This window comes from Alligator mississippiensis, chromosome 5, assembly GCF_030867095.1.
Source record: "Alligator mississippiensis isolate rAllMis1 chromosome 5, rAllMis1, whole genome shotgun sequence".
In the NCBI taxonomy this organism is placed as follows: Eukaryota; Metazoa; Chordata; order Crocodylia; family Alligatoridae; genus Alligator; species Alligator mississippiensis.
The window spans coordinates 210,576,240-210,604,164 of NC_081828.1; the positions used below are offsets into that span (position 1 = coordinate 210,576,240).

General features: G+C 46.5%; 1 protein-coding gene and 1 long non-coding RNA gene across 5 annotated transcripts in view; one reads left to right on the forward strand and one right to left on the reverse strand.

Moving 5' to 3' along the window:
- Positions 1 to 8,078, reverse strand: part of CTDSPL (CTD small phosphatase like) — a 113,537-nt gene extending 105,459 nt beyond the window's left edge. For 2 of the 4 annotated variants that reach the window (XM_019499400.2, XM_019499389.2), the window contains exon 1: positions 7,557 to 7,641. Coding sequence is in view for 2 of the 4 variants with exons in the window: in XM_006275854.4 (XP_006275916.3) it covers positions 7,557 to 7,632 (76 nt within the window). In the remaining 2 variants the exon portion in view is untranslated. Of the gene's footprint in view, positions 1 to 7,556 lie in introns of all 4 variants that reach the window. The other 2 variants (XM_006275854.4, XM_006275855.4) reach the window with 2 other exon arrangements.
- Positions 8,079 to 8,866: 788 nt separating this feature from the next.
- The window catches only part of LOC109286136 (uncharacterized), a 42,417-nt gene continuing 23,358 nt past the window's right edge, over positions 8,867 to 27,925 (forward strand). The window contains exons 1-2 of the long non-coding RNA XR_002094076.2: positions 8,867 to 9,020; positions 9,109 to 9,293. This is a non-coding gene — a long non-coding RNA (uncharacterized LOC109286136). The remainder of the gene's footprint in view (positions 9,021 to 9,108; positions 9,294 to 27,925) is intronic.

The following is a 27,925-nucleotide window of genomic DNA, read 5'->3' on the forward strand; positions in this document are numbered from 1 at the left end:
AAGTCCGGGGATGCTGATACACAAGACACGGGAGGCTGCTGGAGCACAGCAATTGCTCCACACTGGAATTACAGCACACTGGAGCAGCTCCGCTGCTCGTGTATAGGTACCCATAGGTGGCAAGTTGAAGAGCCTCTTATGGCTTAGGAGCCCTGGTGCCTTACTGCTCTAACAAATTAAATCCGTATATTAAATAGCAATGCAAAACAGATTTCTGATAGGATCTTCATGGCCAGAAGAAACAAAGAAGCCTCATTTATGTCTACCTTGGCTGCCAGCACTTTACATTTTCATACTGAATTTTTTCCATATTCTGATTAGCATTAGCTTTAAAATGCTGAGCAATTTCCACATGCAAACTCAAATTACTTGTAAGTGTATTTATGATGTTCATTAGTGTGAATCTCGGCAAAGATTAAATTCAGAAGACTGAAATATGGCATATGACAGATCACACTGAGCATCTTATCGACTCATCTGTTAGAAATATGCATGTTTCAATTTGCATTCCTGAATGCCAGATTGACAAAATATGGTTCAAACTTGCTGTTTTTAAGGCATACTAAATTCATGAAAGCTTCAGTTCAATCACTACATTAAGACTACTTGGAGTTCAAGATAACACCATCAACCATAAAATGCGACATCTTCACAGCCCTCAAATATGGTTCGAATACCAGATATTTGTGTAAACTATCATTTGTATCACTGAAGATACAGTCCCATTTGTTCAGTTTTAACTGCAACTCTGAATCTCAATCAAATCCTAGGTTATTTCAGGCTACTGCGGTCTCTCAGGAACAGAACCCCTTAAACTGTATGGCTGCTCTGGTTTCATGTAGCAACTATGCCATTAGTTAATGTTTTAGATTTTTACCCTCTGCAAGGAATTCACATTTCAAAACAGAGCTGAAAATCATTTTTGCATGTTATATGGAGCAATTTTGGTGACTACAACAACAGATTATTAAACTGTTTCAATAAATATGAACGTATAGCAATTATTATACATGTGTATCTGTATTGATCTATTAAATGTATATTAAGTATATTAAATGTATAACATGTATTTTACATAAATCATGCAATACTTGGTCATTTGTTCAAATCATGAGGACAAAGAGGGAATTAAATGCCCACATTTTCTTAAATCCAAGACAAGGACTTTCCCCCAGTTCAACATGAGGAAAAAAAGCCTCATCTTGGATTCAAGTACAGGCCTGGGACAGGTCACTACTGAGACTTAAGGCCTGGCTCCAGCCTGGGGCCAGAGCTGCAGCCACCACATGCCCTGGGCTGGGGCTGGAGCTGTGGCGAGCACTGCCGACTGGCAGGAGGGGAAGTGCAAGGGAGACCACGCAGAGCAGGGTGGAGCACTGTGCAGTGTGCAGCCTGGGGCAGCACTGAGGCAACCATGCAGTGGCAAGGGAGCTGCTCAGGGCTGGAGCCAGATCTGCACCTGGACCTAATGCTGTGGTTAGAGCCACCACTTTAGCCTGCTTCAGGCTGGTACTGGGGCCGGGGCCAGACCTGCTGCCACCTGGCTAGGGCTAGAGCCACTATGTGTTCCATGTCCCAGGCCAAAGTCCCTGCATAGGGGAGCAAGTGACAGGGACTGGGGGAGAAGGAAGGGCAGGCACTGGAGAGGGAAGTGGCTGGGTGAGTGTGTGTGTGGGGGGGTGGGGACAGGCAGCAGTGGGGTGTGAGAGCACAAATGGTGGGGGTGGGGCAGAGGTCCAGGCCACTTGCCCCACCTTTCCCCACCGTTTGCCCCCCTGCCCCAGCAGTGGGGATGTTGAATTTAAGACAACCCTACAATAATTAGATTCTACAGGCGGAAAATTATCATCATGGATACTCTGATCTTGGACTTGGGTAGATGTTTAAAATATCTAGAATATCTGATTAAATCACATTTCATTAAAATTTGAATTAAGAAACAATACACTTCTGCACATACTACTCCAGACATGCACTCTTAACTGAATATCTTTTGAAATGCTCATAGCTTCAAATGACAATGAATGCTTTTCCCTTGTTCAAAAGAAAGAACTGAAGAACCTTTATTCAAAATACTGATAGCTGCTTTATAGATCAGGTTTTAAACTAAAAACAAAACACCTGGCTTTTACACATAATAAAAGATAATAATTAAAAAAAAATTAACATACACAAGTATTTTGAAATACTGCAATAAATTCTTTGATCATGGTAAAATGTTATGGCAAATTAAGAAAGGTATGCCCAAACTGGTAGTCAGTCAAACATCAAAGAGAATCTTTAGGGCACTATATTTACTAAATAGACTTAAATATAACCCTGCTGCTACAAAATAATTAATTTGTGACTATCTGACCAGTCTAAAATCTCTGCCTTAATTATGAAGGCTAAAATAATAGAAATCATAAAAAATTAGGGTTGGAAAGGACCTCAGGAGGTCATCTAGTTCAGAGGTTCCCAAACACTGGGCTGTGGCGGGTTGGCTGCCGGGTTGTGGAATGAGCGCCCCGCTCAGACCCCCATTTGTCCAGCCGGGCAAGCAGCTTCTAGGGTTAAAGCTGAAATGCAGGGCAGCCCCGGGAGGGAGGCAGCTGGCTCTGCGTGCCCCATCCTGCTCCTGCCGGGCCGCAATATAAAAAAAAGTTTGGGAACCACTGATCTAGTCCAACCCCCTGCTCAAAGCAGAACCATCTTCAACTAGATCATCCCAGCCAAAGCTTTGTCCAGCTGGGTCTTAAAAACCTCCAAGGATGGAGCTTCCACCACCTCTCTGAGTAACCTATTCCAGTGCTTCATTATCCTCCCCATGAGAAAGTTCTTCCTAATATCTAACATACACTTTCCTTGCTGCAAACTGAAAATGAGCATTTGTTAATACAAAGAAAAAAAATCACTTATTTGGGCAGGTGATACTGTATGCATCAAATAGCTCATCTAAATATTCAATACTCAGTACTAAAATACATAATCTCTGCACATTTTTTAAGGTCAAAAGGATTTAACTGACACATCTAGAGGTCATTGCTCCAGTGATCAGTACATAAAATGTAATTAATTCAGTTAAAATAAACCGTCTGTTATACTGATTATGCCAAGATCTATAATTTGAATAAAAAAATAAGTTAAAATGTTTCCACGTCTGTCCCTTACATAAAAGAAAAAAAGCTATGCACAATTACTTTTCATAACCTTTATCTATCCATTTTAATTTCAAGCTACAACTTTTGCTGCTATTGAGTTCAGAAGAGCAAAAAATGCCTGCTGTTTCAGATGTATCAGCATATTGGTAATCTCACTTATTGAAAGTGAGGTTTTTTTTCAGAGAATTCAGATTACCAGAGAATTAAAGCATTTGTTAATCCGCTGCACAAAACTATTAACTGAAGAGTGTTTGGATTATGTACAATGAAGTTACATTTCCAAAGAGTAACTTCATAGTTTCAGTTTTAAAGGCAGTTGAGCATAACAACTTCTGGAAAAGAAACTGTATTTCATGATGTATACTAGATGTAATAATTGAAAAAGTAGTTGCTACAACTTTCCATGCCCAGCCTTCATTTTGACAGACAGAAGTAAATGCAGGGCACCACCATGTGGTAACATATCACTATTTAAATAAAAGAATCTGACACCTTGTTCACAGTTTTGGTTTAATTATGAAGTACATAACTTAATTTTGCCACCTTAATATTCACATATTTAAAAAAAAAGTCTTCATGGGAAAGTTGAGAGTTATACAGAAGCTAATATTTGACAGGGAAACCAATTTTAAGGCATTGTGGATTAACAAGAAAATATTCAGATTTTATTTTTAAAACCTAATAGTAACATGAAATAAAACTGCCCAATTTTATGCTGAGAAAATAGGCTGATCTGTTGCCAATCTATATTACATTCTCTTGCAATGATAAATGTGCCTTAAACATACTCAGCTGGATCACACTCAGAACACTGGCTACTTTGCATAATTAAAATTTCCACATTTTAAACCAACACTATGTTAAGACAAGTGCCTTGTTTAAAAAGCAGATTAAAAATACTTTAAGAAAAGAAAAACCACTCTAAAAGCAGCATGGTTTGATTAGCATATATGCACAAAGGAGTTAATAGTTGGTCTATTGCTATAAAGCTGCTTTCCTTTGCATTAAAATGAGGATTAAAAAATCCAAAAACAAAAATAATCTCCAGATACCCTATATGTCAAATTATGCCTTGCTGCACATCGGTACAGCAAAACTCTTAGAATAAGTGAGTAAATTAAATCAAATGGCTCTAATTAAAACAGTATAAACAGAGCTGTTTTAATTACTGTACAATTGCAGAAGACGGTAAACATCTAAACCAGCATGTTTTGGAATTAGCTGCTTCAAGAGTTAAATTAGCATGCATTAAAAACATACATGTTAGAGACCCACTGTGTGCATGTCAACTGAATCCAATCAAATTATGTAAAAACCAGGCCCTGAATGCTTAATTTAAAGTGTGGCCTTCCAGGAAAAGCTTTCAATTCCCCACTGCCACATGTCTGCCACCCCTTAGCTTGAGCTCTGCAAGAGGCTACCCTAGCAGAAAGCTCTGATTGGACTCGCAGGAATCTGCACGTTAGAAGGAATTATGTGCACAACACGCAGGCATTAAAGGAAGGCAGGAAACTCACCTCAATGCACAATCGATGGGGCCCTTAAAAAGGTAGGAAGCCTGTGACCCTACAAAGAGCTTAAAGATGGCTAACATTTCCAGTACAAACCCTTCAGATACAGGGGATTACTCCTCTCAGCCATAGCCAGTTGCTCTGGAATGACATCTGACAAAACTTCAACTCACAGCGCATGTTAATATGTTGCAAATAGAGACAAATGCAATCCAGCATTCACTCGTGTACAAAGCTTCTTTTTAGAAGTCCACTAAACCTGAAGTTTCAGAGCCCAGCAGCCTGTATGTCAAGTAATGATCATTCTGGGGTTTTAAAAAAACAAACCCCAAAACATTAAAAATGTTTTTAAAAGTCACTTCTGGACAGTACCAGAAGAGGTGATATGTTGGGCAAACATGCACCATAGCAGAAGCAGGATTCTGAAGGCACAATTTTTGAATAAACAGGGTAAAGATCCAGCAGGCACATTTCTGTTTGCTGTGACTACATATATATATTCAATACAAGCTGTCAAAATGCACTCTACCAGCTGTGTCTCAACTAACCTTTGTACTCTTAACATTTCCCACTGCTGACACCACAAATGCAGCTCCAACTGTTAACAGCAGCAACAGTGGGAGCCTCGGTAGGGACAGGCCTCAAGTTTTAACCACTCGATCACTTAGCCCTACTCCAAACAGGAGTCCCAGTGTATAAAGTGTCAGTAATCACAAGTGCCTGTTGACAATTGCATCTCCCGAACTCCCTGCTGCTAACACCAGTGGAAATACTAGAAGTCTCCTAACATAGAGAGACCTCGGAGCAGAGGTATCATTTCACAAATGATACGGATGAGAGACAAGTGCTTGTAGCATTCATGTCCCACAGGAGAAAACACTGAGCACACTGCATTCAAAAGCTTCTCCAAGTCTATCCCAACCATGCAGTTGCTCCACTGAAAGATACCACCCACAAAAAAAACAAAACTCCATCCCTCTTTCATGAGAATAATCTCAAATGGCACAGATGAGTTTCTTGTGAGTAACTGTTCTGCATAAGGTGGCAATGTCTGGATTATTTTGCTTTAAAAATAACGTTGTCATGAAATACGGAACCACCTTTAACTATTCACGAAAACCACCACACACAGCAAACCGGAAAGATTGCTTCAGGGTATCTGAAAACAATAACTGCTGATTGCAGGAGAAAGGGACAGTACTTTTATCATTTTAAAGTAAGATGATTACCAACTGCTGGGTCAATTGGCAACACAAAATGTTACTCTCATGCCCACACATTTCTGTTCCTTCCCCCCCACCCCCCTTAATGCCGTCCAAAACAAACCAACACAACTATGTGCACAAATCACTTCAAAGGTCTGTGAACACTCAGAAAATGACTCCAGGGAACCTGGACATGATGACAAACAGAGCACTTTTTACTCATCTGGCAGCGCCTGCCTCTGCACCACAAAGGACGCAGCCACTCGCAGTTCAAAGCCCCCTGCAACATCCCACAAGGAAGTGAGGTTAAGCTACTGTCAGTGTCCTGATGTCCCAGAAAGGGCTGTGCCTGTCCCATTTTGGATTTGGGAAAATACGATCTTTACCTGACTGGGACTGAGCTATGACTGGATATTCACTGATCACATTTGCCTACTTCTTTTCACAGGTAGCTTCCATTTCTTGCACGGGCTCAGACCAGAACCTGGCCACAGTATCTGAAGACAGACCGTGCTAAATTGGAGGGAAGTGCAGTTTTCATTCCCCCCACCCTGCAACCCAAAATTAAAAAGAAAAAAAAAATCTCTTACTACCTAAACCTGAGATTCCCCCCTTGAACCGGCAGCCTACCGGCATTACAGGACTCCTCATGGGGAGACCCTCAGCGATACGTTATGTAGACAAGCATATTTTAGGCTAAATTAAAACACAATGTCTCACACAGCTACACTCCTACAAAGCAACCCATTTCAGAGGTCTTCTTCCTACAAAAATAAATAAATAAATAAATAAAAAGCCTTTCTTTAGAGGCAGCGCCCGGGAAACATTAGATCAACCTTTTTAAGCTCCAGGCAGGCACCCCTCCGAAAATACCAATGCTTAGTTTTCACTCCTGCCTTGCCTCTAAAAAAATAAAATAAAAATAACAGAGCCATTTCTCTGTTGCAAAGTGCTCAGAAACGGGCAGAACATTTTTTTTATTTATTTTTTTTTTAACCCTGCTGCTCCTTCCTGTAAGCTGTTGGGTCCATCGTGCCCGTCGGCACTGCCTGCCCAACCCTGCCAGCAGCGCACGGCACCCTGCAAAGGATCCTCCAGCACCCCGGGGTGGGGGACAGCGGGAGGGCTGCGCGCCACCGCAGGATCCCATCCCCGGCTGCAACCCCCTCCAGGCAGGACCAGAGCACCCCTCGCCCGGCTGCCGCACCCCTCAAGGCTCTCGTGGCACCAGTCATTCCCCGGTTGAGAACCACTCGCCTGGCAGCGGCACCCCTGGAAACCTCTCGCGGCACCAGACACCCCCGGTTGAGACTCGCAGCGGACCCCATCCCTAGCCGCAGCACCCCTGCGAGGCTCTCACAGCACCGGTCGTCCCCGGTTGAGAATCGTGGAGGCTCCCGTCCCTGGCTGCTGCACCCTTTCGATGCTCCCGCCCTGGCTGATCCTCGCAGAGGATCCCGGTCCCGCGCCGCAGTGAGGCTCTCACGGCACCAGGAAGCCCCAGTTGAGAATCACGGAGGACCCCAACTCTAGCCCGGCGCCCCCGTGAGGACCTTGCAGCACGGGAGCGGGGGGTGGACATGCAGCCTGGCGGTGGAGGATCTCACGGGCGGTGGCGGGGGGTGCACCAACCCCCTGGAAGGATGCGGGAGCAGCCCCAGGTGGGGGGATGCAATCAAGACCCCCCCCAAATCTCTCACCTTTCTCGTGGGCGCAGGACAGGATCTCCTCCTCTTTGGGGTTGGTCACCTGGGTGATCACGGACGGGTTGTCCATGGAAACGGAGGGGGGGCGCGTGCACCTGGCGGCTCCCTCCCTCCCTCCCCGGGCAGGTGCGGGCGGGGGGGCGTTAAAGGCTCCACCAGCGGGTCGGAGGGCAAAAACCAGCCGGGCCAGGAGCCCCCCCGCCCGCCCGCGCCCGCACTATCTCATGCCCCGGCCGGGGCCGGGGGCGGAGGCGGGCGGCGCGGGCGGAGGACGGAGGGAGGAGGAGGAGGAGGAGGGGGCCGCGCTGCGCCACAGCCGCTCGGTGTGTCGGTCGGTCGGTCGGTCCGCCCGCGCGCGCGTCTGTCAGCCCGCGGGCGCCGCCCCCCGCCCCCGGCCGCGCGCGGCCCAGGCGCCTCCCCCTCGCGTCGCCGCCGCTGCCGCTCTCGCTGCCGCTGCCTGCCCGGCCCGGCCCGCGGGACGCTCCAACATGGAGGCGGGCGGCGGCAGCGCCCGGCCCGGCCGAGCGGTAAACAACGGGGCGGGGCCTGCGCCAGCCCCGCCCCGCAGGGGGGCGGGGTAACGGTCCGGAGGGCGGGTAACGGTCACCGCGGGCGGTTCCCCCCCCCACCCCTGTCTTCCTATTGGAGGAAGGCGCGGAGGGGGCAGGCCAAGGGTGGGGGGGCTGAAAGGGGGTGGGGCTTAGACGGACGACAGAGCGTGTGAGCCAAAGAGCGGGCCGCATGCAAATGAAAGGACGCGCGAGCCGAAGGGCGGGGTTGGGTGGGGTTTACGCAAATGAGGGGATAGGGGCAGAAGGGCGGAGTTATGCAAATGAAGAGTGGGTGGGGTTTATAGAAATGAGGGGATGGGGGAGCCAAAGGGCGGAGGTTTATGCTAATGAGGGGTTGGGTGGGTGGGGTTTATGGAAGTAAGGGGATGGGAGAGCCAAAGGGCGAGGGTTTATGCTAATGAGGGGGTGGGTGGGATTTATGGGGATGGGGGACTCAAAGGGTGGAGGGTTATGCAAATGAGGGGGCGTGGGGTTGACACAAATATGGGGGTGGGGGAGCAAAAGGGTGGGGTTTATGCCAATGAGGCGAGTGGGAGGCAAAGGAGGGGGTTTATGCAAATATGGGGGTGGGGTTTTATAGTAATGAGGGGAGGGTGGGGTTTATGCAAATATCGGGTGGAGTGGCCCGAGGGCGGGGCTTATGCAACTGGAGGGCAGGTGAGGTTTATGCAGATGAGGTGATGGGGAGACAAAGGGTGGGGTTTATGGAAATAAAGGGGCGTGGCTTTCCTGCCTGGGGTGGGGGCCACCCTGAGAAGGGGCTGCTCCCCCTCCACTCCTCCCTGGGGGGCTGTGGCTGGGCCAATGCAGCAGGGCCTGGTCTGACCCTGGGGGACAGAGAGCTGCCCCCGGGGCAGAGCCAGGCGGCAGCGTGGCCGGACAGTAGGTGCGACGTCTGCAAACACCACGACGACGCCCTGAGCAAGTCCCGCGCTGGCCGGCCACTCACGAGCAAAATATTCTCCTTTTTCCAGAGCCTCAGAGCCCTGCATCTCTCCCCCAAGGGCCTTAACGCGGCCGCGATCGGCTTTACATGGCATCTGGAAGAAGAGGATCCCCCTCTCTTGTGCCCCGGGGGGCTTGCCCTGGTGCCCAGCTCTCCAGGTCATCGCCAGCACCCGGCTGTAATGCTTTCCAGGGGATCTGGTGGCGTGGGCAGGTAAGAGCGGTCGGTCGTCACATCTGCTTTGTTCGGGTCGCTGTTTCTGTCCGAGGTGTGGGCGTACATCCTGCCCTGGACAGAAATAACGTCTGGAAGGAAGGCCGGGCGCCGGCAGGGAACAGAGGCCTGTCGCAGCCCATCTCCGTGTTGCTGAAGCAAGGTGGCTGGATGAGCTGACCCCGGAGGTACCCACCGCGCCGGTGAGTCTTCCTCTCGGCGTCACACAAAACCTGGTCCTGGGCGCTGTCCGAGAAAGCCTCCTGAGCAGGTGTGCCTCAGGTATGTCTACAAAGAAGTGTTCCTAATCATACTTCCCTAAACCTTCCTACCCCCGGCCTGTCTCCTCCAGTAGACACTGTATAAGGAGCTGATGGCTATGTCTTCTCCGCAGAAATATGTTTTGGATCACAGGAGCGATCTCAGTGCTAAATCTTAGGAGAGGTGAGGCAGAGACTTTTAACAGCTGCATGACAGTGGCAGACCAACACTTCCCACCTGGGGTCAGGAGTGACCTTAGGGAAGTGCAAACGGTGCAGGTGCACAGCTGCCCGAGTTAGGGGCCATCGTTGCATTATGGTTGTGTTCAATGTGATCTCCCTAATAAAGAGTAGAGCCAGAAACTGGACTTTTGCATAGGACCCTCCTCCCCCCCCAAATAAAGTAAACTTCGCCACTGGTGTAAGAAATGATACCTGCCTTGTGTATACTAGGATTTTATATTGCACTAGGTGCTGTGATGTGGACTTCTTTTATACAGATGGGATGGTCCTTGTGTAGATGAGGCAATGCCGGACCCCAGAGTGTTACCTACGGTAGCCAAGCTTTCACTAGAAAAATACTAAAAAATACTGTGCTTAATGAACATTTTTAACTGGGGTGCTGTCTTACTAAAGATGAGTCACAGATAGCTTGAACTAGTGCTGCTCATTGAGATAACCCTAGTCATGTTAATTAAAATAGGGGCTATCTGGATTTGCTTAATACTGGTTAAAAATATACCTTTTATCCCAGTAGACACAGCCTGCGTTATGTAGGCCAGCTCTGAACAGGGATAAGCGACAGTACAATTAAAACACTGGCAACCAGTCTTCACAGACGCCATTGTCGTTCCTCCTGCCAAGGGAGTTGCAGACAGGGTGGGAAATTTTAGGGAAATAAAGTGTAGCCTGTCAGGCTGTGAGAGTGAGGAACACTTGCTATGGGAAATCCTGGTGACAAGAAATTATGACTGTATTTAGTTCTACAGGCAGTAATGTTAGTAGCCATTCTCATTGCAGCTCTTCTTTACATAAAAGTAAGAGAGCAGATCCTGCTTTGAGGTAATTATAATCTATTTACAGTACAGCTACCTTGGTTTCCTGGGCAGATCTATTAAAAAAATCAGTTTGTCATGGAGCATATTCCTATGGCATGAAGGCACATGTAAAACATCTTGATGCCTGCAAGTTGCCATGTACATTGTGATGCACCAAGTCCTTCAAAATAGAGCTTTGCCTCCTTCCTGCCTCCGAATCAGTAGTTCCCAAGCAACAATGCATGTCGAGGTACCGGTATTGCCGGTTTTCTGGACTCCTGTTTTGGGCTTGCCTGGCCTATTATAATAAAGAGCCTTTGCACAGAGAGCTAGTATAATGTCACTACTTGCCCTCCATCCCACTGCACAAGTTTTGACCTGCACTATGTCTTTGGCTTCTCCAGAAAAGTCTGGCAAGCAGCTCTTTGCAGGCTAATGCAGGCACAAATGAATAGGAGGAGGTGGTGCATGCTAGCTGGAATAAATAGTGCAGTTACTGAACAGTCTGGGAACGACTGCTCTAAGCCATTATTCAGCTCTATCGCAGCACACGCCGTGTTGCAATCCTTTTGCGTACATGAACTTTCACCCTTGCAGGCACTGTAGGCATTCTTAAGGACTTGCCTACACACAAGTTTAATTAACTGCTTCATGTCCTTTTAATTTTTGCTACTATTTTTTTAGCCCCTGTTTGCAGCAGAATTTTAAAAAGCATCAACAGGTTTGAGCTGAAATGGCAAACGATGTCAAGTTTGATATCAAGCGCAAGTTTGTGTGAAAAGCAGCCTTAAAAAAGACCCATCATTTCTCTGTATTGAGAGGGCAGTTACAGAAGAACACCAGCTGTCTGGAGAAGTGTTCCTCCTGTATGCAAGGATGGGAGGGGATATCTGGTCTGTCTAGCATGTTTTTTATATTAAGTGAAACTTTGTTTTAGACTCATCCTCAAACTCCCAGCCAAAAGCTATTTGGGTCCCAGTCTCTAAACTGTATTGGATCAGGAAAGCAATTTTCACATAGCCTTAGAAGATATGGTGAAAACTTACTGAGTGGGGCAAAGAGGGCAGAAACAGTGCGGGGACAATGTCCCTCTTTTTAAGGAGTCCCGCTGTGAGGATGAAGCTACCTGAATTGGTACCCCCAGCCAGTCTGTAGGATACAGCAATGCTGTGACACCCTGGGGTGCCTTGACATCTTTCAATGGTGCTGCAGGGTGCCACACAATTAGGTGTGCAAACATAATTCACAAGATAAACCCAGAGGCTTCAAAGAGATATTCATAATGTCAAAAATATTCTGACCTGTTGTGGTCTTTCTGAATTCTTTGCAGTAGAAGAATTGCTCTATTTATTTTGCTGTAGTCAAAAAACAAGTGAAATCTAAGAGCAGGCGTTTCTGAGGGGGTCCTCGAGTTTAAAAACATTGAGAACCACTGGGAAAGAATATAGAGAGCAGGTGTGTCAGCAACACGCTGGGAGATGGAGCAGGTACATGCTTCAGCTCCTTTAGGTGCCCTATGAGAGACAGAAAGGAAATTTGAGCAGCTCTGGAGCTGCTGTTACTTGCGTCAGGGCTGGGAGGACATCTCCGTACTATGGGAAGCATTTAGAATCTCCCCCGCCCTCATGCAGAGATGAGAACGATGATGGAGTCACAGATAATGCATTTTTCCAGTATCCTGCTTTTACTTTGAAATACTCTTATATGCCCCTTTTACTTGCCATTAAACTTCACAGGGCCTGGGGTAGCGGGTGGATGGCTTTATATCCACTTTACAGGGTGAAGGACCGAGGCACCGAAAAACTGAGTATTTTACTCAAGACCGCAGAGCAAGTAACAGAGAATGCGCCCTTGCTGCTAGGCCATGTCCTCCTCTCAATGTCACAGAAAATCCCATGTTCTGTCTTAAAAGGAAGCATACATTTTAATTGATATCAGCTCAATGAAAGCCTGACCCTGGTCTTACAATGGGAATTTTACCCTTGACTTCAATGGGAGAATGATCAAGGTCCCATGATACTGCAGTGCAAGGGAAGGAAAATACCATGGTTTAACTCAGTAAGATAAATGGTTTATACTTAATGTAACCCAGGGTATTCTTGCAATAAATGGCTTGATAGATTGATTAAATGTCTCAACTTCATTTCAGCTATTAATCAGTTTCAGCAGCTGTTTATTGTTTTGTATACTTCAAAGCAATAGAGATTATCCCTTAATTATCTCATTGTAGTCCATTCCTTGTTTCCTAAATGGTGCCATTACAATGGTAAATTACAAAAGTGAAATGGAGTCAATCTAAAGTTATGGAGTCCCCTTTTTATGATGCAATCTAGCAGAGATGTAATTGTGATTTCAATGCAAATCCTAAAATCCTTATTATTATACTATATTAGAAGTTGTGAAGAGACAACATTTTAATGCAAGTCTTTAGGGACCTTGTTCTCACCAAAGCAAAACAGAATATAATCTCCTTTGAAATGTGCATACATGCAAAAATCAGTACTTGTTAAACAAGGGTGTATTTGATCACTTCCAGTTTTTCTGAGTGATGCAAGTTCCAAAGAACTGGTGTCTTTGAGTACAATGTCATAGTTTCTTTTTGTCAAAATAGTAAAAAAAAAGAAAAAGAAGGAAAAAAAAAAGAAGAAAACCTTGGATATTATGACCATTCAGAGAGACACATTGATTAATTGCAGAAAGCATTAAGATACCCAGAGCAATCCTAAAAATGATGAGCAATAAAGGTTAAAGTTTTGTCAACAATTTCCATTCTAAAAACCTCTCTCCAGGTTATTATTCTGTAAATCTTTAATTGTCTGTGTTGTTTATGTTACGGTGAATTGCTCTAAAAAATATTAATACTATTACCAACTGCAAAAAGTTTGATTCTGACCTCAAAAACTAAGAGTGTAATCTTTTTCTTAAATATCTTATTTGTCTGTGGGCCACAGTGGCTTTTGAATTCTCCTTACTCATTCCTTTTGTGTAGAGCTACACTGCAGAAAAAGGTGTTCTCCTAACTTGGGTTAAAATAACAAGGAAATAAATTTAACTTGGCTATTAGCTACATTTAACAGCTTAAATTCAACACCAAGCTTCCCTTCAGACTTGGATTGCAGGGACTTTCATTCCAAAACCCGACTAAGATTGTGACGCTGTTGGAGCAGCACCTGTCCTGAAGAAGTTACAGTCTAGCACAATGGTTCTAGAGGTGTACTGATATATCATATATCGGTGCCAAATGGGATTGGCACTGATTATAAGGAAGATTGGCAGTATTGGCAATCAGCTTTTATTGGCTGATGTGGCCAATAATGTCGCTGATACATGCCCTGTGCATGAGTGCAGCATCCAGGCGGCCAGGAGCACAGCCCAGCAGCATTGAGAGCAGCTGGGTCCAGCTGGTCAGTCTGTTGTGAGGGGAGAGAAGGGAAGGGGTGGGGTGGGGGTTGTTGATTGAGGCCCCAGCGGTGAGGGAGGGAGTGGGGCTGGGGCTGAAGCAGTGGCAGGCATGGGACGGAGTCGTGAGTGGCTCGTTTGAGGGTTGGGGGGGGGGTGGCTCCTGCTGCTGCTGCACACACCCCAGGTGGGCATGAGGGGCATGTGCCCCCATATCAGCACATGGGGCAAGGGTGGTCTGTGGGCTGGGGCTGAGGACAGCTCCGGGCTCTTCCTGGCAGGTGGGGCTGAGCCGGGCTGTACTTGGGGTGGGTGACAGAGGTGCTGGGAGGGGGGCTATGGTGAATTTTCAGGGGGCTGCAGCTTCCCTCATAGCCCTGCTCCCAGCACTGCTTCCACCTGCCCTGAGTGCACCTCAACCCTGCTCCCCACCGGGAAGAGCCTGGCGCCACCCCCAGTCCCAGCCTGCAGCAGCAGCCCACCCTTGCCCTGCCTGCAGTTCTGGGGACACATGCCCCCCAGGCCCTCCCAGGGTGCGTGCAGCAGTGGGAGCCACCCCACCCTTCCCACACCCCCCAGACAAGCTTCTTGAGGCTCTGGCCCATGCACCGCCCCAGCTGTGCAGCACCTGCCCCTGTCCCAGCCCCACTCCCTCCCTCACCATGGGGGCCTCAATCTTCCCTTCCCCTCGCCCCTTCCTTCCCCCCCTCCCCCCTTCCTCCACAACAGACTTACCAGCTGGACGCTGCTCTCCAAGCTGCCCAGCTGCATATCGGTGATTGGGTCAGTATCAGTGGATATGGTTTGTTAAAAATCAGCCATTGGTATCAGCCCCAAAAAATCTCTATCGGTGCACTTCTAATTGGTTCTCAGTCTTTTTAGAATCAAGGGCCCCCTCATTAGACTCAGGGCAATTCTTGGAAAATGCCAGCTCTTAGATTTCAATTGTTTTTTGACTATGGAAAAGCAGTAGAGCAAGTTTTCTGTTGCAAAGAACTCAGAACACAACCGGACAGAATGTTTTTGACATCCTGGATTCCTATTCAAAGCCTCTGGGTTTATCTTGTGAATCCTATGTACGCCTTGGCAACATTAATGGTCTGTGGTACCCTGGCTGAGATTTACTGGTCTGGTGTGAAGCATGGGGGTGAGCATGTGATGTGAGATGGGAACTTGAACTCTCTTATTATAGGGTCTACTGTCCACATATTCCGTGGAAACAGTCTTTCTGCCAGCCAGATTCAAAGTGGTAAACTCCATGTGAAAGGCACTTCAGCATGTTACTTGGTGAGCTACACTTGAGGAAGCTGCCCCTATCAGTCCTAATGTGCAGCTTTATGACGAAGGCTACTCTTTGGAAAGATTACATTTAAATCAAAGTTCAGTCTGTCTGTGGGCCCTAGTAGGCAGGGTCCCCCATCAGTGGACACCCACGCAACATCTGCATAAACACTATGAACTGTCTCAATATGTTCTGAGAAGGACAGCTGCTATTAACCACACACAAATAATAAAAACATGACAGAAACACAGCTAATAGCAATGTCCTCATTCACTTTTAAATACAGAATCTAGCAGTATACAATGCTTCCAACCATTATTCCAGGCCTTTAAAGCCTGCCTGTTTTTCTTTTTCACTCCCCCACAACTGATTCATCAACAGGGTGTGAAGCACAATCTCCAGATCTGCCGACCTCTTCCACTTCATCTGCAAGAGTAACTGGTAGGTGTAAGCATGAAGCTATCCTCTGTGGATGAGTTCACACAAGGAGACACACTGTTGATGCTGTTAATGGGCTGCAGAATTATTTGTGTGACAGCAGTGGAACTGGGCATCTGGATTTGTACTCATGGCTCTGGGAGCTGATTCTGGTCTAGTGGTTGCAAAATGCATAATGAAGTTAACCTCTGTTTGGGTCATCTGTATAGTCTCTGTAAAAGCCTGAGCCTTTAGTATATGAACTAAGAAATGTAAAACATCATCATGGGAGTAGTAGCAGAGTCCTATGTTGCTCCTCTAACTTCCAGAGAGTGACATAGTCACACCACCTTCCATAGGGGTAAACAAGCACTTAGTTTAACATATCCTTTCTGAAAGACTGAGCAGCAGGGAACCTGGTTTTCTTGGATTTAAAAAAAATCCCTGATTTTCAGTAAAAAAAAAAAAAAGGACCCCCAAATCCACATTTTTCCACGATTTAAATGCAACACCACTATATATGTATATATCTCCACACTTTTTCATGATTAGTGCAACACTGCTATACATATATAGTGGTGTTGCATGTTACTCATGGAAAAATGTGGATTTGGGGTTTTTAACTGAAAATTGTGGACTTTTTAAATCAGAGAAAACCAGGATCTCTGCTGAGGAGCAAGGTGGATGAGGTACATCTTTGTTAGATCAGGCAGTGTCTACACTTCAGCCTTTGGCTGGTGTAACTAGGTTAGACAGATGTAAAGAGGTATGATCTTTGACTGAGGCAGCTGTGCCAGCAAGACTTCACAGATGCATTTATACCAGAAAAGCAGCACCTTTTACCAGAATAGCTTGTTTTGCTTGGGCGCAGCAGTGGAGTAGGGTATCCCAGCCAAAGTTCACGTTTGCCAGTACAGATCTGTGCTCCTAGCATACAATCAGCCATAGCAGCTTGGCTTCTATTCCTAGCTCTGCTCAAAGCAATTGTAGCCACCCTTAGGGCACAGTCGCTTGACTCAGTTCTGTGCCCTTTATAATTCCTGTTCAGGACGCTCAGTGGAAGAACTGGGACTAGAACACGCAAGCACTGGAATGGCAGGTCATTCTACCTTCCCTTAGGCTATGTAGTGGAGCTTCTTGCTCCCAATCTGGTGTGTCATTATCTAATTAAAATCTGTCTCATAATGAATATGGAACAAATCAAGGTTGTGCTGGCACTTCTTAACTTCTGCCACCTCCTATTTTCTGAGAACATAACTCTGTATCCTTGCTGTCCTTTCATGGCAGGCTCTTTCTATGTAATTCAGTTTAGATTATGGTTAACCTACAAAATGGGCTAAGTGCTTTTCAGACAGCTCCTGCCATCAGCAGCTTCCAGTTTAACTCAAATGAAGAATGGGGCAAGAGATGTGAAATAGAAATTCTATTCAGCCAAGCACTTAAGGGTATGTTTGAGTAGCCCCATCAAGACAGGACTGCTGTTCATGTCCTTATTAAAGATAGGCACATGCTTGGGTTGCTTGCCAAATCTGGACTAGGGTAATCCTAGCAATGAGAGACACATGACTCATTAGTGGCAAGGTTTTGTTTCTAAGTAAAACATGATAGTTACCTCTAAAGCACTCCTTGCAAAGTCTGGGGAACAGGACTAAACTGTTGCAGAGCTGGATGAAGCTTCATGGCATATGCTTGGGTGAAATTAGTACATCAAGGGATTGCAAAAAATGTTGTGGAGCCCAGAGGAAGGAATCCAGGCAGATTCCATGCACTTTAGTATCTCATTCTGGAAGTTACATTAAAACTAAAAGATGAGTGGTACAATGAAGTTAAACTGTCTGTGATTTGGGGGCTTCAGTCTGAGGTAAATGGAAGAGGAATTAGAAACAATAAAAAATAAAAACTCCAGTTTGTGTCAGTATTTTGTCATGTGAAGGAACTGTTGTTCATAGTAGATAGGTATCTCTAATTAAAAGAAGAGCGGTTCTCCCAAAAAGCCATGCTGAGTGCAGGAAAAATAAACTCAATTAAGAGTTGCAATAAGAATTTCCAGCCAGTACATTGTTTTATAGTAACTCCTTTCAAATTGCATAGATAGCACTTAACTTTTGGCCCAGTGCCTAGGAAAGCACTGAGAATATGTTACTGCATCACAGCCTATTGGGCTTTATTGATTAACTATGGGACAGCTTTTGACAATGAAATAGTTTGACTAGTTAAGAATGATGCCATATCTAAGTAGAGGTAAATACTGCCAAAATATTTACATTAAAAGCCACAAATTCCTTTTTTAATATTTGTTACCTACTCTTTTGATGCATCTACACAGATGCTTTCCTGTGCAGCAAACTAATTTGCTGTGCAGTAAAGTGTCACTGTCTTCACGTGTGTAGCAGTTAAGGTGCAGTAGACTAATTTACTGCACTGCCAGATAGTCCCAGCAGGTACAAGTGGTATCCAGCAGTGCAGTAAATCACTACACTTAAATGCACATGTAGATGGTGACATTGGAATTAGTTTACTCCAGCTCAAATTGAGCCAGAGTATATTCAGTCACATTAATTGCATGTGTAGATGCACCCTTTGTTACCTTTTTGTTAACTTTCATGTGAGTTATATCATGTTCACAGGATTGTTCATGGAGCAAGAGAGTATTATGAACTTATACGAGTTTGTGAGTATCCAGTTTGGGAAGGTTTGTATGGTAGAGTGTAGGGAAAGAGAATAAAAATGCACCTCTGGTTTAGTTTGTCTCTAAGGTGCAAATCTGCCCTGTCTTTCTGCCAAAGGGAAGGTCAAATGGGTGAAAGGGAAGAAAAAAATTGGCTCCGGGGTCGGACCCAGAGGGTAGTAATTGATGGAAGTCACTCATCGTGGTGTCCTGTGACCAGTGGGGTCCCCCAGGGCTCTGTCCTTGGACCCATACTGTTCAACATCTTCATTAATGATGTGGACACTGGAGTCAGAAGCGGACTGGCCAAGTTCGCAGATGACACCAAACTTTGGGGCAAAGCATCTACGCCAGAAGACAGGCGGATGATCCAGGCTGACCTGGACAGGCTCAGCAAGTGGGCGGATGAGAATCTGATGGTGTTCAACGCCGATAAATGCAAGGTTCTCCACCTTGGGAAGAAAAACCCGCAGCATCCTTATAGGCTCGGCAGTGCTATGTTGGTTAGCACTATGGAAGAAAGAGACTTGGGGGTCATCATTGACCACAAGATGAACATGAGCCTGCAATGCGATGCTGCGGCTAGTAAAGCGACCAAAACGCTGGCTTGCATCCATAGATGCTTCTCAAGCAAATCCCGGGACCTCATTCTCCCCCTGTACTCGGCCTTAGTGAGGCCGCAGCTGGAGTACTGCGTCCAGTTTTAGGCTCCACAATTCAAAAAGGATGTGGAGAAGCTTGAGAGAGTCCAGAGAAGAGCCACGCGCATGATCAGAGGTCAGGGAAGCAGACCCTACGATGACAGGCTGAGAGCCCTGGGGCTCTTTAGCTTGGAAAAGCGCAGGCTCAGGGGTGATCTGATGGCCACCTACAAGTTTATCAGGGGTGATCACCAGTATCTAGGGGAACGTTTGTTCACTAGAGCGCCCCAAGGGATGACGAGGACGAATGGTCACAAACTACTACAAGATCGTTTCAGGCTGGACATAAGGAAGAATTTCTTTACTGTCCGAGCCCCCAAGGTCTGGAACAGCCTGCCACCGGAGGTTGTTCAAGCGCCTTCATTGAACACCTTCAAGATGAAACTGGATGCTTATCTTGCTGGGATCCTATGACCCCAGCTGACGTCCTGCCCTTTGGGCGGGGGGCTGGACTCTATGATCTTCCGAGGTCCCTTCCAGCCCTAATGTCTATGAAATCTATGAAGACGGGAAAGAGGGAAGAGGTAGATTCCGTAGAAGAAGAGGGACTTTCTGCATGAGGTGTGGATAAGATGCTGAGGAAGAATGGAGAAAGAATGTGACTGGGGCGGTAAAAGGGCTGAGCAAAGAAAAGATAGGAAAGGCAGGGAGGGGAACAGATAGTGGCTTTGACTTTCAGCTTCAGCATTTCTACTTGGGAGGGTTTGTGAGCAGAGACTGGGAAGCACTTGAGTTTCTATAATGAGAAAATTTTGGAGCATCTCATTCCTTGAGAAATGCAAACAAATGAGATGGAGTTTAAGGGAGCAACTAAATAACTAATGGCTGAAAAGACTGGCATGGGATAGAAAACTGAAGGAATTATGTTGTTGTGTAGAATAAGGGAGCAACTAAACAGCTGTGTAGAATTAGGGAGCAACTAATGGCTGAAAAGACAGGCATGGGATAGAAAACTGAAGGAATTATATTGCTGTGTAGGAATAGTACCAGCCTCCTAGCCCTGGATGAGCAATTATTTGGACTGGAGGACAGCTTGAGGAGTTTGGTGAGTCGTTGAGGGCTGGCGGGGGGAAGAAGGGGGAAAGGGCTAACCCAGCCTCAGCCCCTCCACATTACAGCTGCTTACGTTGCTCAACGAAAAGGGGAGGGGGGGAAAGTGGGGAGATGCCAATTGATCCTATCCAGCCCTGGTCCTTTCTGCCCTGCACCCACTGCTGGGGGTGCTGAATGGAACAGGTGCGCAGGGTCTCCATGGAGCCTGGCCTGGGACCCCCATGGGCAGGTGTGCTCAGCCAGGCAGATGGGATGGAGCCACAGGCAGGTGGGGAGCAATATCTGGGAGCAGGGTGGGTGGGTGGGGATGGTGCTGGGGCTGGGATCACGAGGCAGTGACAGCTCAGGGCTGGGGCCTGAGGCACAGCCATGATCTACTCCCTGAGTATCCCTGTGATGGGCAGCAGTTCCATGGGCAGAGACCAGCCATTGCCCATGGAACCAGCGCTCATTCCAGGGACATGCAGGGAGCAGATCATGGCTCTTCCCCAAGTCCCAGCTCCGCACTGTTACCACCCCGCGGTCTCAGACCCAGCCTCGCCCATGTATCCTGCTCCCAGACACTGCTTTCCACCTGCCCACAGACCCATCCCATCTGCCTGGATGAGCATGCCTTGCCCATGGGGGCCTGGGGCCAGTCTCCATATACCCTGCCCACCCACTTCATCTGGTGCCGCCAGCAGTGGGTGCGGGGTAGACAGGCCAATGTGCCTCGGCAGCAGGGCTGGGTCCAGCTGCAATAGCGGGAACGCTGGCAGCGGGAGCTGGAAGCTTGAGGGCAGAGCGAGGTGCTGCTACCAGGGCTACTGGAAAACCAGGTCTGGCCACTGCTCTGTCCCCATCCTGCTGCTGTGCCATGGACTACAGTTCCCAGCATGCCCAAGAGCCACATGCAGGGATAGGGCAGAGTGAGTTCCATGCCAGGAGGCACCTCTGTACCCAGGGGTGGCGGTACTGGCCACACACAACACGGCCTGCACTGCCCACTGTGCCTGGCCTGGGTGAGACTGAGGAACCCTCCGTGGGCCGGACAGAATCTCTTGGTGGCCTGATCTGGCCCATGGGCTATATTTTGCCTACCCCTGTCTTAGCTTATTGCTGCTCTTGCTATAAATGCAACAAAAACAAGAACCTGCATGGGCACAAAGGAGTTTTAAATAACCCTGTTCAGGAAATACACTTGAATATGCAATGCCTAGGTACGTACATACTGCTGCTCCAACTGGTTTCTGCAACTCCTGAGGCAGAACACTGTGAGCACCACCAGTGTGTTCACACCCTGTTTAAAGGAATGCTACTTCCTATCTTTACGCTTCAAATGCATGTTGTGGCTAAGTGGCAATGAAGCTGATGCCATGATAGCTATCTAGGAAAGGTCAAAACATCAAGATGTCATTATACAGGGCAGTGTAAATAGAAAAGCAATGTAAAGGGTGGAAAAAGGAAATATTATTCCCCACCCAATTTTATGTCTGTGGAATGTAGTTCCAGAGAGAGAATGATTTGGCTAGGATTGCACATGCATTCTGTAGTAGGGCTGGGGATACCCAGGTTGGTGCCATCCATCGTTCTCTCTAGTATAAGATGAAACCATGTTTGGAGGCCTTTAATATTGGCCTAGTCAAGACACAAAAAGAAAATTGTGGAAAAAGTCCTACCATGGCCCCCAGGGAACAGACTAAGTCAATGGTTTCTTGTCTTATCACCCCCTATAATAAACGTAAGTACTACTGATAAAATATTCTGGACATCATCCAGGACTGTGAACATGTACATAATATACTCCAGGACTGTTTGACAGTGGCAATCTCAGGCAATTGTGGCAGAATGAAATAATGAACATAGCACTTCACAAAATACCAATTGTGAAATGTAATTGGTGCATTGTCACCGAATCGGTGGGACATCTGTGCTTGTTTACTTTTGAACCCGGTACCTCAGCAGTGCATTACTGATCTGAGGTTCACACATGAGCCATTTCCAATTCGAAGCCCATTCCAAGACTCTGACTTAATAGGTGTCATTGCTGAGATTTCCAGCTCACAAAGACATGGGCTTGTAAATGGAGGTAAGTAGATCACGGCCTTATTAACTAGAGATGGGCATGCAGACCTGTCAGAGCTCCAGAATTCAAACAACAGGACACTGTTGAACTGGCTTTTGAGGCTGGAATTGCATGTTAATTCAATTAATTGGCTCTTCAGCTCTGTTGGGAGAGCAACACATGATATATAGGTGTCTGAATCCAATCAGATCCTTCCTGTCTGTCATCTATAAAGTATGTTGCAAATTATTTTCTTTGAAATGTTCAGTTGCAATAGGAAATATATACAGCCTGATACTTTCCACATAATTTTCCCTACAAGATAAGCTCTTGACAACTAATACAGATTTTTCACTTGGTCAAGAAGAGAAACACTTTTTTTAGGGGCCTCAGGAGTTCATCTAGTCCTGCTCAAAGCAGGACCAGCCCCAACTAGAACATCCCAGCCAAGGCTTTGTCTAGCCAGATTTTAAAACCTCCAAAGATGGAGATTCCACTGTAACCTGCTTCAGTGTTTTACTACCCTTCTAGTGAGAAAATTCTTACTGATATCTAACCTAAATGTCCCTTGCTGCAACTTGAGACCATTGCTCCTTCTCCTGTTTTCTACCACCACTGAGAACAGTCCAGCTCCATCCTCTTTGCAGCCCCCCTGCAGGTACTTGAAGGCTGCTATTAAATCTCCTCTTGGTCTTCTCTTCTACAGACTAAATAAGACCAGTTCTCTAGCCTCTCCTGATAAGTCATGGCCCCCAGCCCCCAAACCATTTTTGTTGCCCTCCTCTGGACTCTCTCCAGTTTGCCCTCATCCTTTCTGTAGTGGGGGCCCCAAAACTGGACACAGTACTCCAGATGTGGCCTCACCAGTGCTGAATAGAGAGGAGTAATCACTTCCCTTGACCTGCTGGCCACACACCTACCAATGCAGCCCAGTATACCATTAGCCTTCAACAAGGCCACACTGCTGGCTCATATTTAGCTTATTGTCCACCGTAACACCCAGGTCTTTTTCTGCAGAGCTGCTGCCCAGCCAGTCAGTCCCCAGCCTGTACTGGTGCACGGGATTATTCTGTCCGAAGTGCAGGACTTTGCACTTGTCTATGTTGAACCTCATGAGATTTCTTTTGGCCCAATCCTAATTTGTCCAGGTCACTCTGAATCCTAGCCCTACCCTCCAGCATATCTACTACTCCCCACAGCATGGTGCCATCTGCAAACTTGCTCTATGCCATTTTCCATGTTGTTGATGAAGACATTGAACAAAACGGGCCACAGGACTGACCCCTGGGGCACTCCACTTGATACCAGCTGCCAGCCAGACATCAAGCCATTAATTACTACCCTCTGAGCCCAATGCTCCAGCCAGTTTTCTATCCACCTTGCAGTCCATTCATCCATTCCTTAGGTTGCCTGTGGGAATGTTGTGGGAGACCATATCAAAAGCCTTGCTAAAATCAAAGTATGCCACATCTGCTGTCCTCCCCACATCCACAGAGCCAGTCATCTCATCATAGGAGGCAATCAGGTTCGTCAGGCATGACTTCCCCTTACTGAATCCATGCTGACTGTTCCTAATCACCTTCTTCTCCTCCAGGTGCTTAAAAATGGATTCCTTGAGGATTTTCTCCATGATTTTTCCAGGGACTCAGGTGAGGCTGACTGGTCTGTTGTTTCCTGGATCCTTTTTTTCCCCTTTCTTAAATACGAACACTATGTTTGCCCTTTTCTAATCATCCAGGACCTCTCCGGATTACCATGAGTTTTCAAAGATGATGGCCAGTAGCTCTGCAATTACATCAGCCAACGCCCTCAGCACCCTTGGGTGCATCCCATCCAGCCCTATGGACTTGTATATGTCCAGCTTTTCTAAATAGCTTTCCCTTCTTTCATTAAAATCATCTGGAGGAGAACAAAGTATCACCAGCTGTACACAGAATTGGTGCTCAGAGAATGGGATTAAGATGGAAAACTGTGTTGCAACGTCCCAGTTCAAACATTATTGGCAATGTTCTTCGCCTGGCCAGCTGTCATGCTTCTGGACTCTGTTCCTGTTTCCATGCATATGACGACTTTGAACTGGCTAGTATTAGGGAAGCAATTCACCCTTAGCCAGAGGCCCTGTGCAAGGCTCTCATGGAGCTTATGTTCTAAATTGCATTAGCTTTTATTGGAATTAGTTAAATAACAAAGAGAACGTATTGGCCATTGGCCAATATATTGACAAATAAATGACCCTACTTTGACTTGCAGCTGTTTATGCGGCTGGGCTATTCATTATTCACAAATATTCATGCATCTGCCGATATTTGTGAATGAGGTTTATGTCATCAGGTGCAAGGACTGTTTGAGTTAGTCTCCACCTGGAACTAACAAGCTTCGTCCCTAGAGTTTTTAGGCCAAAGTGAGTTTTTCTGCAGGTCTCTAGGCCTTAGCAATCAGCTAAATCTAGGAATTAGATATATAGGAAACCCTCATCAGGGGAAAGAACCAGTTTTTCTCTTGATCTCTCTTGATATGCAGAAACCAAACAACACTGTAAAGAAGGAACTGAAATTCTGTAGCTGTCAGGAATATTATTTGATATGCTAGTTGGCAACTTGGCCTGCTAGATAATGGTGCACAAATCCTGAGATCTCTGTGAATGGCATTGGAAGTACCTCAGGCATTATTTGCTATCCGGCATTCCTGCCAAACCTGACCTCTTACACTTTTCTTTTCCCTCCTTCCTCCCCTCTCCTCCCCTCCTTTTCTGCTCTTTGTCTTCCTAATTTCCAGTTATTTATTTTTTCACAGACAGCCTTTTTCTACCTCGAATATTGACTACTGTAGAGTCTCCCTTGCAAAGAACCTTGCCTGCCTATTAGGCATTCAGCATTTCACTTTAGCTTTAGTCATGTAATCAGAGTGCAGAAGATCACAGGCAATCGGTCCTAGTGCATGAATAGTAGCCAAACTAAATGAACAGCTTTCTGGTACTTCAGACTCCAACTTACTTATCAAAACCATTCAGAGTTAGATGCGGCACCCCTGCTCACTCTGAATAGTGTGCTTTTCCACATTTGGTTTCAATGGCAGTTTTAGTTTAACAAACAGTACTTTGTCAGTCAGCTGAACTGAGGTCTCCTTGTCTCAATTACAAAGCAGGGTAGAGATGCACCTTATAGACTAACTGAATCAGAGATTTTGATGCAGTTAATCTATAAATTAGTTTCTAAAGTGCATCTCTATCTTGTCTTCTGCCTGACTTCTGAGTATCGTGCTTAGCCACTTCTCTCATCTCAATTAGGAAAGGCGTTCTGTGCTGGGAGTAGGAGGTGGCTTTTTGGCAACAAAGACAAAGCTAGTGTCTTAGGCTAGGAACAGATTTTGCATTGGTCCACATTATGCCTGTGTTTGTCCCAGAACAAAAATATCCTGGGATTGGCATTTATACACATCACCCTTCTAATCTGGGTTCAGTGAGCAGATGAAAGCATTGTCACTTTTCTGCCATTGATTCAATTATATGTTCTCAAGATAACTGTACAGACATACTTTTCAGTAACCCAGGATAAACTGTTACTACCTCTTATCCAAAAAACTTTTTTAGGGTTTATCCCAGGACAGTGGACACGTGTACAATTGCAGTTTGTTCCAGGATAAAATGGTTTATCTCAGAATAAACTTGATGTCTGCTTGCAGCTTTATTGCCATAGCCCCATCAGCTAGGATATCTAACCAGATTGTTAGGCCTCAATAGTTTATAGATGGTCAGACCTATCCAAGGAGTTAAATATTCCTTCTTCTGCCTGTCTGAAAGGTCTTTATGGACAGGTAGTTTGAGTGGTGCTTTCCCTACGTGGCCCTGAGATACACCAGTGAAATGGCACATTGAGCTCTTCCAAATGAACTGTAAAGTTTATGTCATGTTCTAGTCAACCTATCATCTGAGGCTTAAAAATATTGGGATGATAGCATCAATTCTTCTGCCTACTGTTGCACACTTCAGTTTATTGGAAAGTGGAATTCTTTGGTTTATTTGTAACAGAATCCCCAAGTATTTCTCTACAAATGTTCCTAGCAGCTGGTAGCTCTGAGCCTTCCCAAGTCGTAGGAGGCTTCTTACATTTTGCAGTCCTGAGCTGTGCCAAATAAGAAGGTGGCACTGCACTTCCCAGAAGCAGAAACAAAGTTAAAACTTTCGTTTGCTGCTCTGGAAATATTCAGTTGACCTTTTTTATATCTTCAGATTTATTCTGTTTTCTTAAGTTTTATTTTTGCCACCATTAGTACCTTCTGAAGTGGTTCCACTGAAGAAACAAGGGTTGCTTTCAGCACGTGGGATTACTCAACATGAGCAAGGGTTCTAGGTTCTGCCCATGCTCTTTGGCAGATCTAAACTCTTTTCAGTCAATGAGTGCATCTACATGAGACACTTTACGGGACAGTAGAGCAAATTACTGCATAGTAAGCATCACTGTTTACACATGCAGACCTTCACTGCACAATTTGCACTGCAAATGCAAGTAGCAAATTAACTGTTAAGTAATGACTACACAATAAGACATGTGTAGGCAGCCGAATGGGAGCAAATTTTCTCCTGCTCAGTCGGGCAGCAGAGGGCAGGAGGTTGCTTCCTGCACCTGGGACCTGCCTGCTGCCGAGCGGGCTCCAGTGGTGGAGCCCAGGCAGGGGCAGTGTCACGAGCCAGCTCCAGGCTGCACTTGCAGACTTCTCTGCACAGCCTGGGGCTGACCAGGAACTGTTCCCGTCTGGGGCAGGTCCCAGCCAGCTCGAGGATGGGCGGGGATGGGCTTTCCATGCAGGGAGCTCCTGGCGATTGTGGAGCAGGGACTGGGAGATTGCTCTCTGCCTCTGAGAGCTGCCTGCTGGCAAGGTGTCAGGGATTACTTAGCAGGAAGCTCCCAGACCCCACTCCACTCTCTGATGGTAATCCTGGGAGCTGTCGATTGTGGAGAGGGGGCTAGGAGCTCCCTGCAGCTGGGCAGGGGGACATTGTCCCTGCCTGGGCTCCAGTGGTGGAGCCTAACCTGGCAGCAGGCAGCTCCAGCTCCATGATCACAGAGGAGGGGCTGGGAGCACCCTGCTACCAGGATAGGGGGGCATTGTCCCCTGCCTGGGCTTTGGTGGCAGAGCCCGTCGTGGCAGGCGGCAACTCCTAGGGGCTGGGAGCTCCCTGCTGCCAGGGTAGGGGGGTGTCCCTGCCCGGGCTCCACCACTGGAGTCCACCCCAGCAGCAGGTATTTCCCAGGGGCAAGAAACAATCTCCTGGCCCCTGCCAGGATACAGCTGTCTCCTGGCCCTGTGCTCCGTGCTAGCTCCTGGGGTAGCACCCAGGGGGAGCCTAGACTTCCTCCTGGCTGCTCCCATAGGGAGCTCCCAAATACACTCACATGTAGATGCCTGTCCAGGGTAGGTTTACTCTAGAGTAAATTCCTCTGGAATAAACCCATTCATCAGTATTGCACCTGCAGATGCACACAGTGTATTTTTTGACTGGGATTTTCAAAGGACCCAAAGGTATTAGGCACCCAGCTTCCATTGAGATGGGGCTTCCTTATGCCTTTGAACTGGATTCCACTTCTCCTTCCATGCCAGCTGAGGTGTATGCAACATTTCCATAGGCTATTCGTTTTCCTTCAGAGCATATTTTTGGGGAGCAGGACTGTTGGCTTCCTCACTGGGGTATATTTCCAAATAAGCTTAAGTCTCAGTCTATTTTGATGAATAAATCAATGCTTGAGATAAGGAAAAAAAATAAACACTGGATA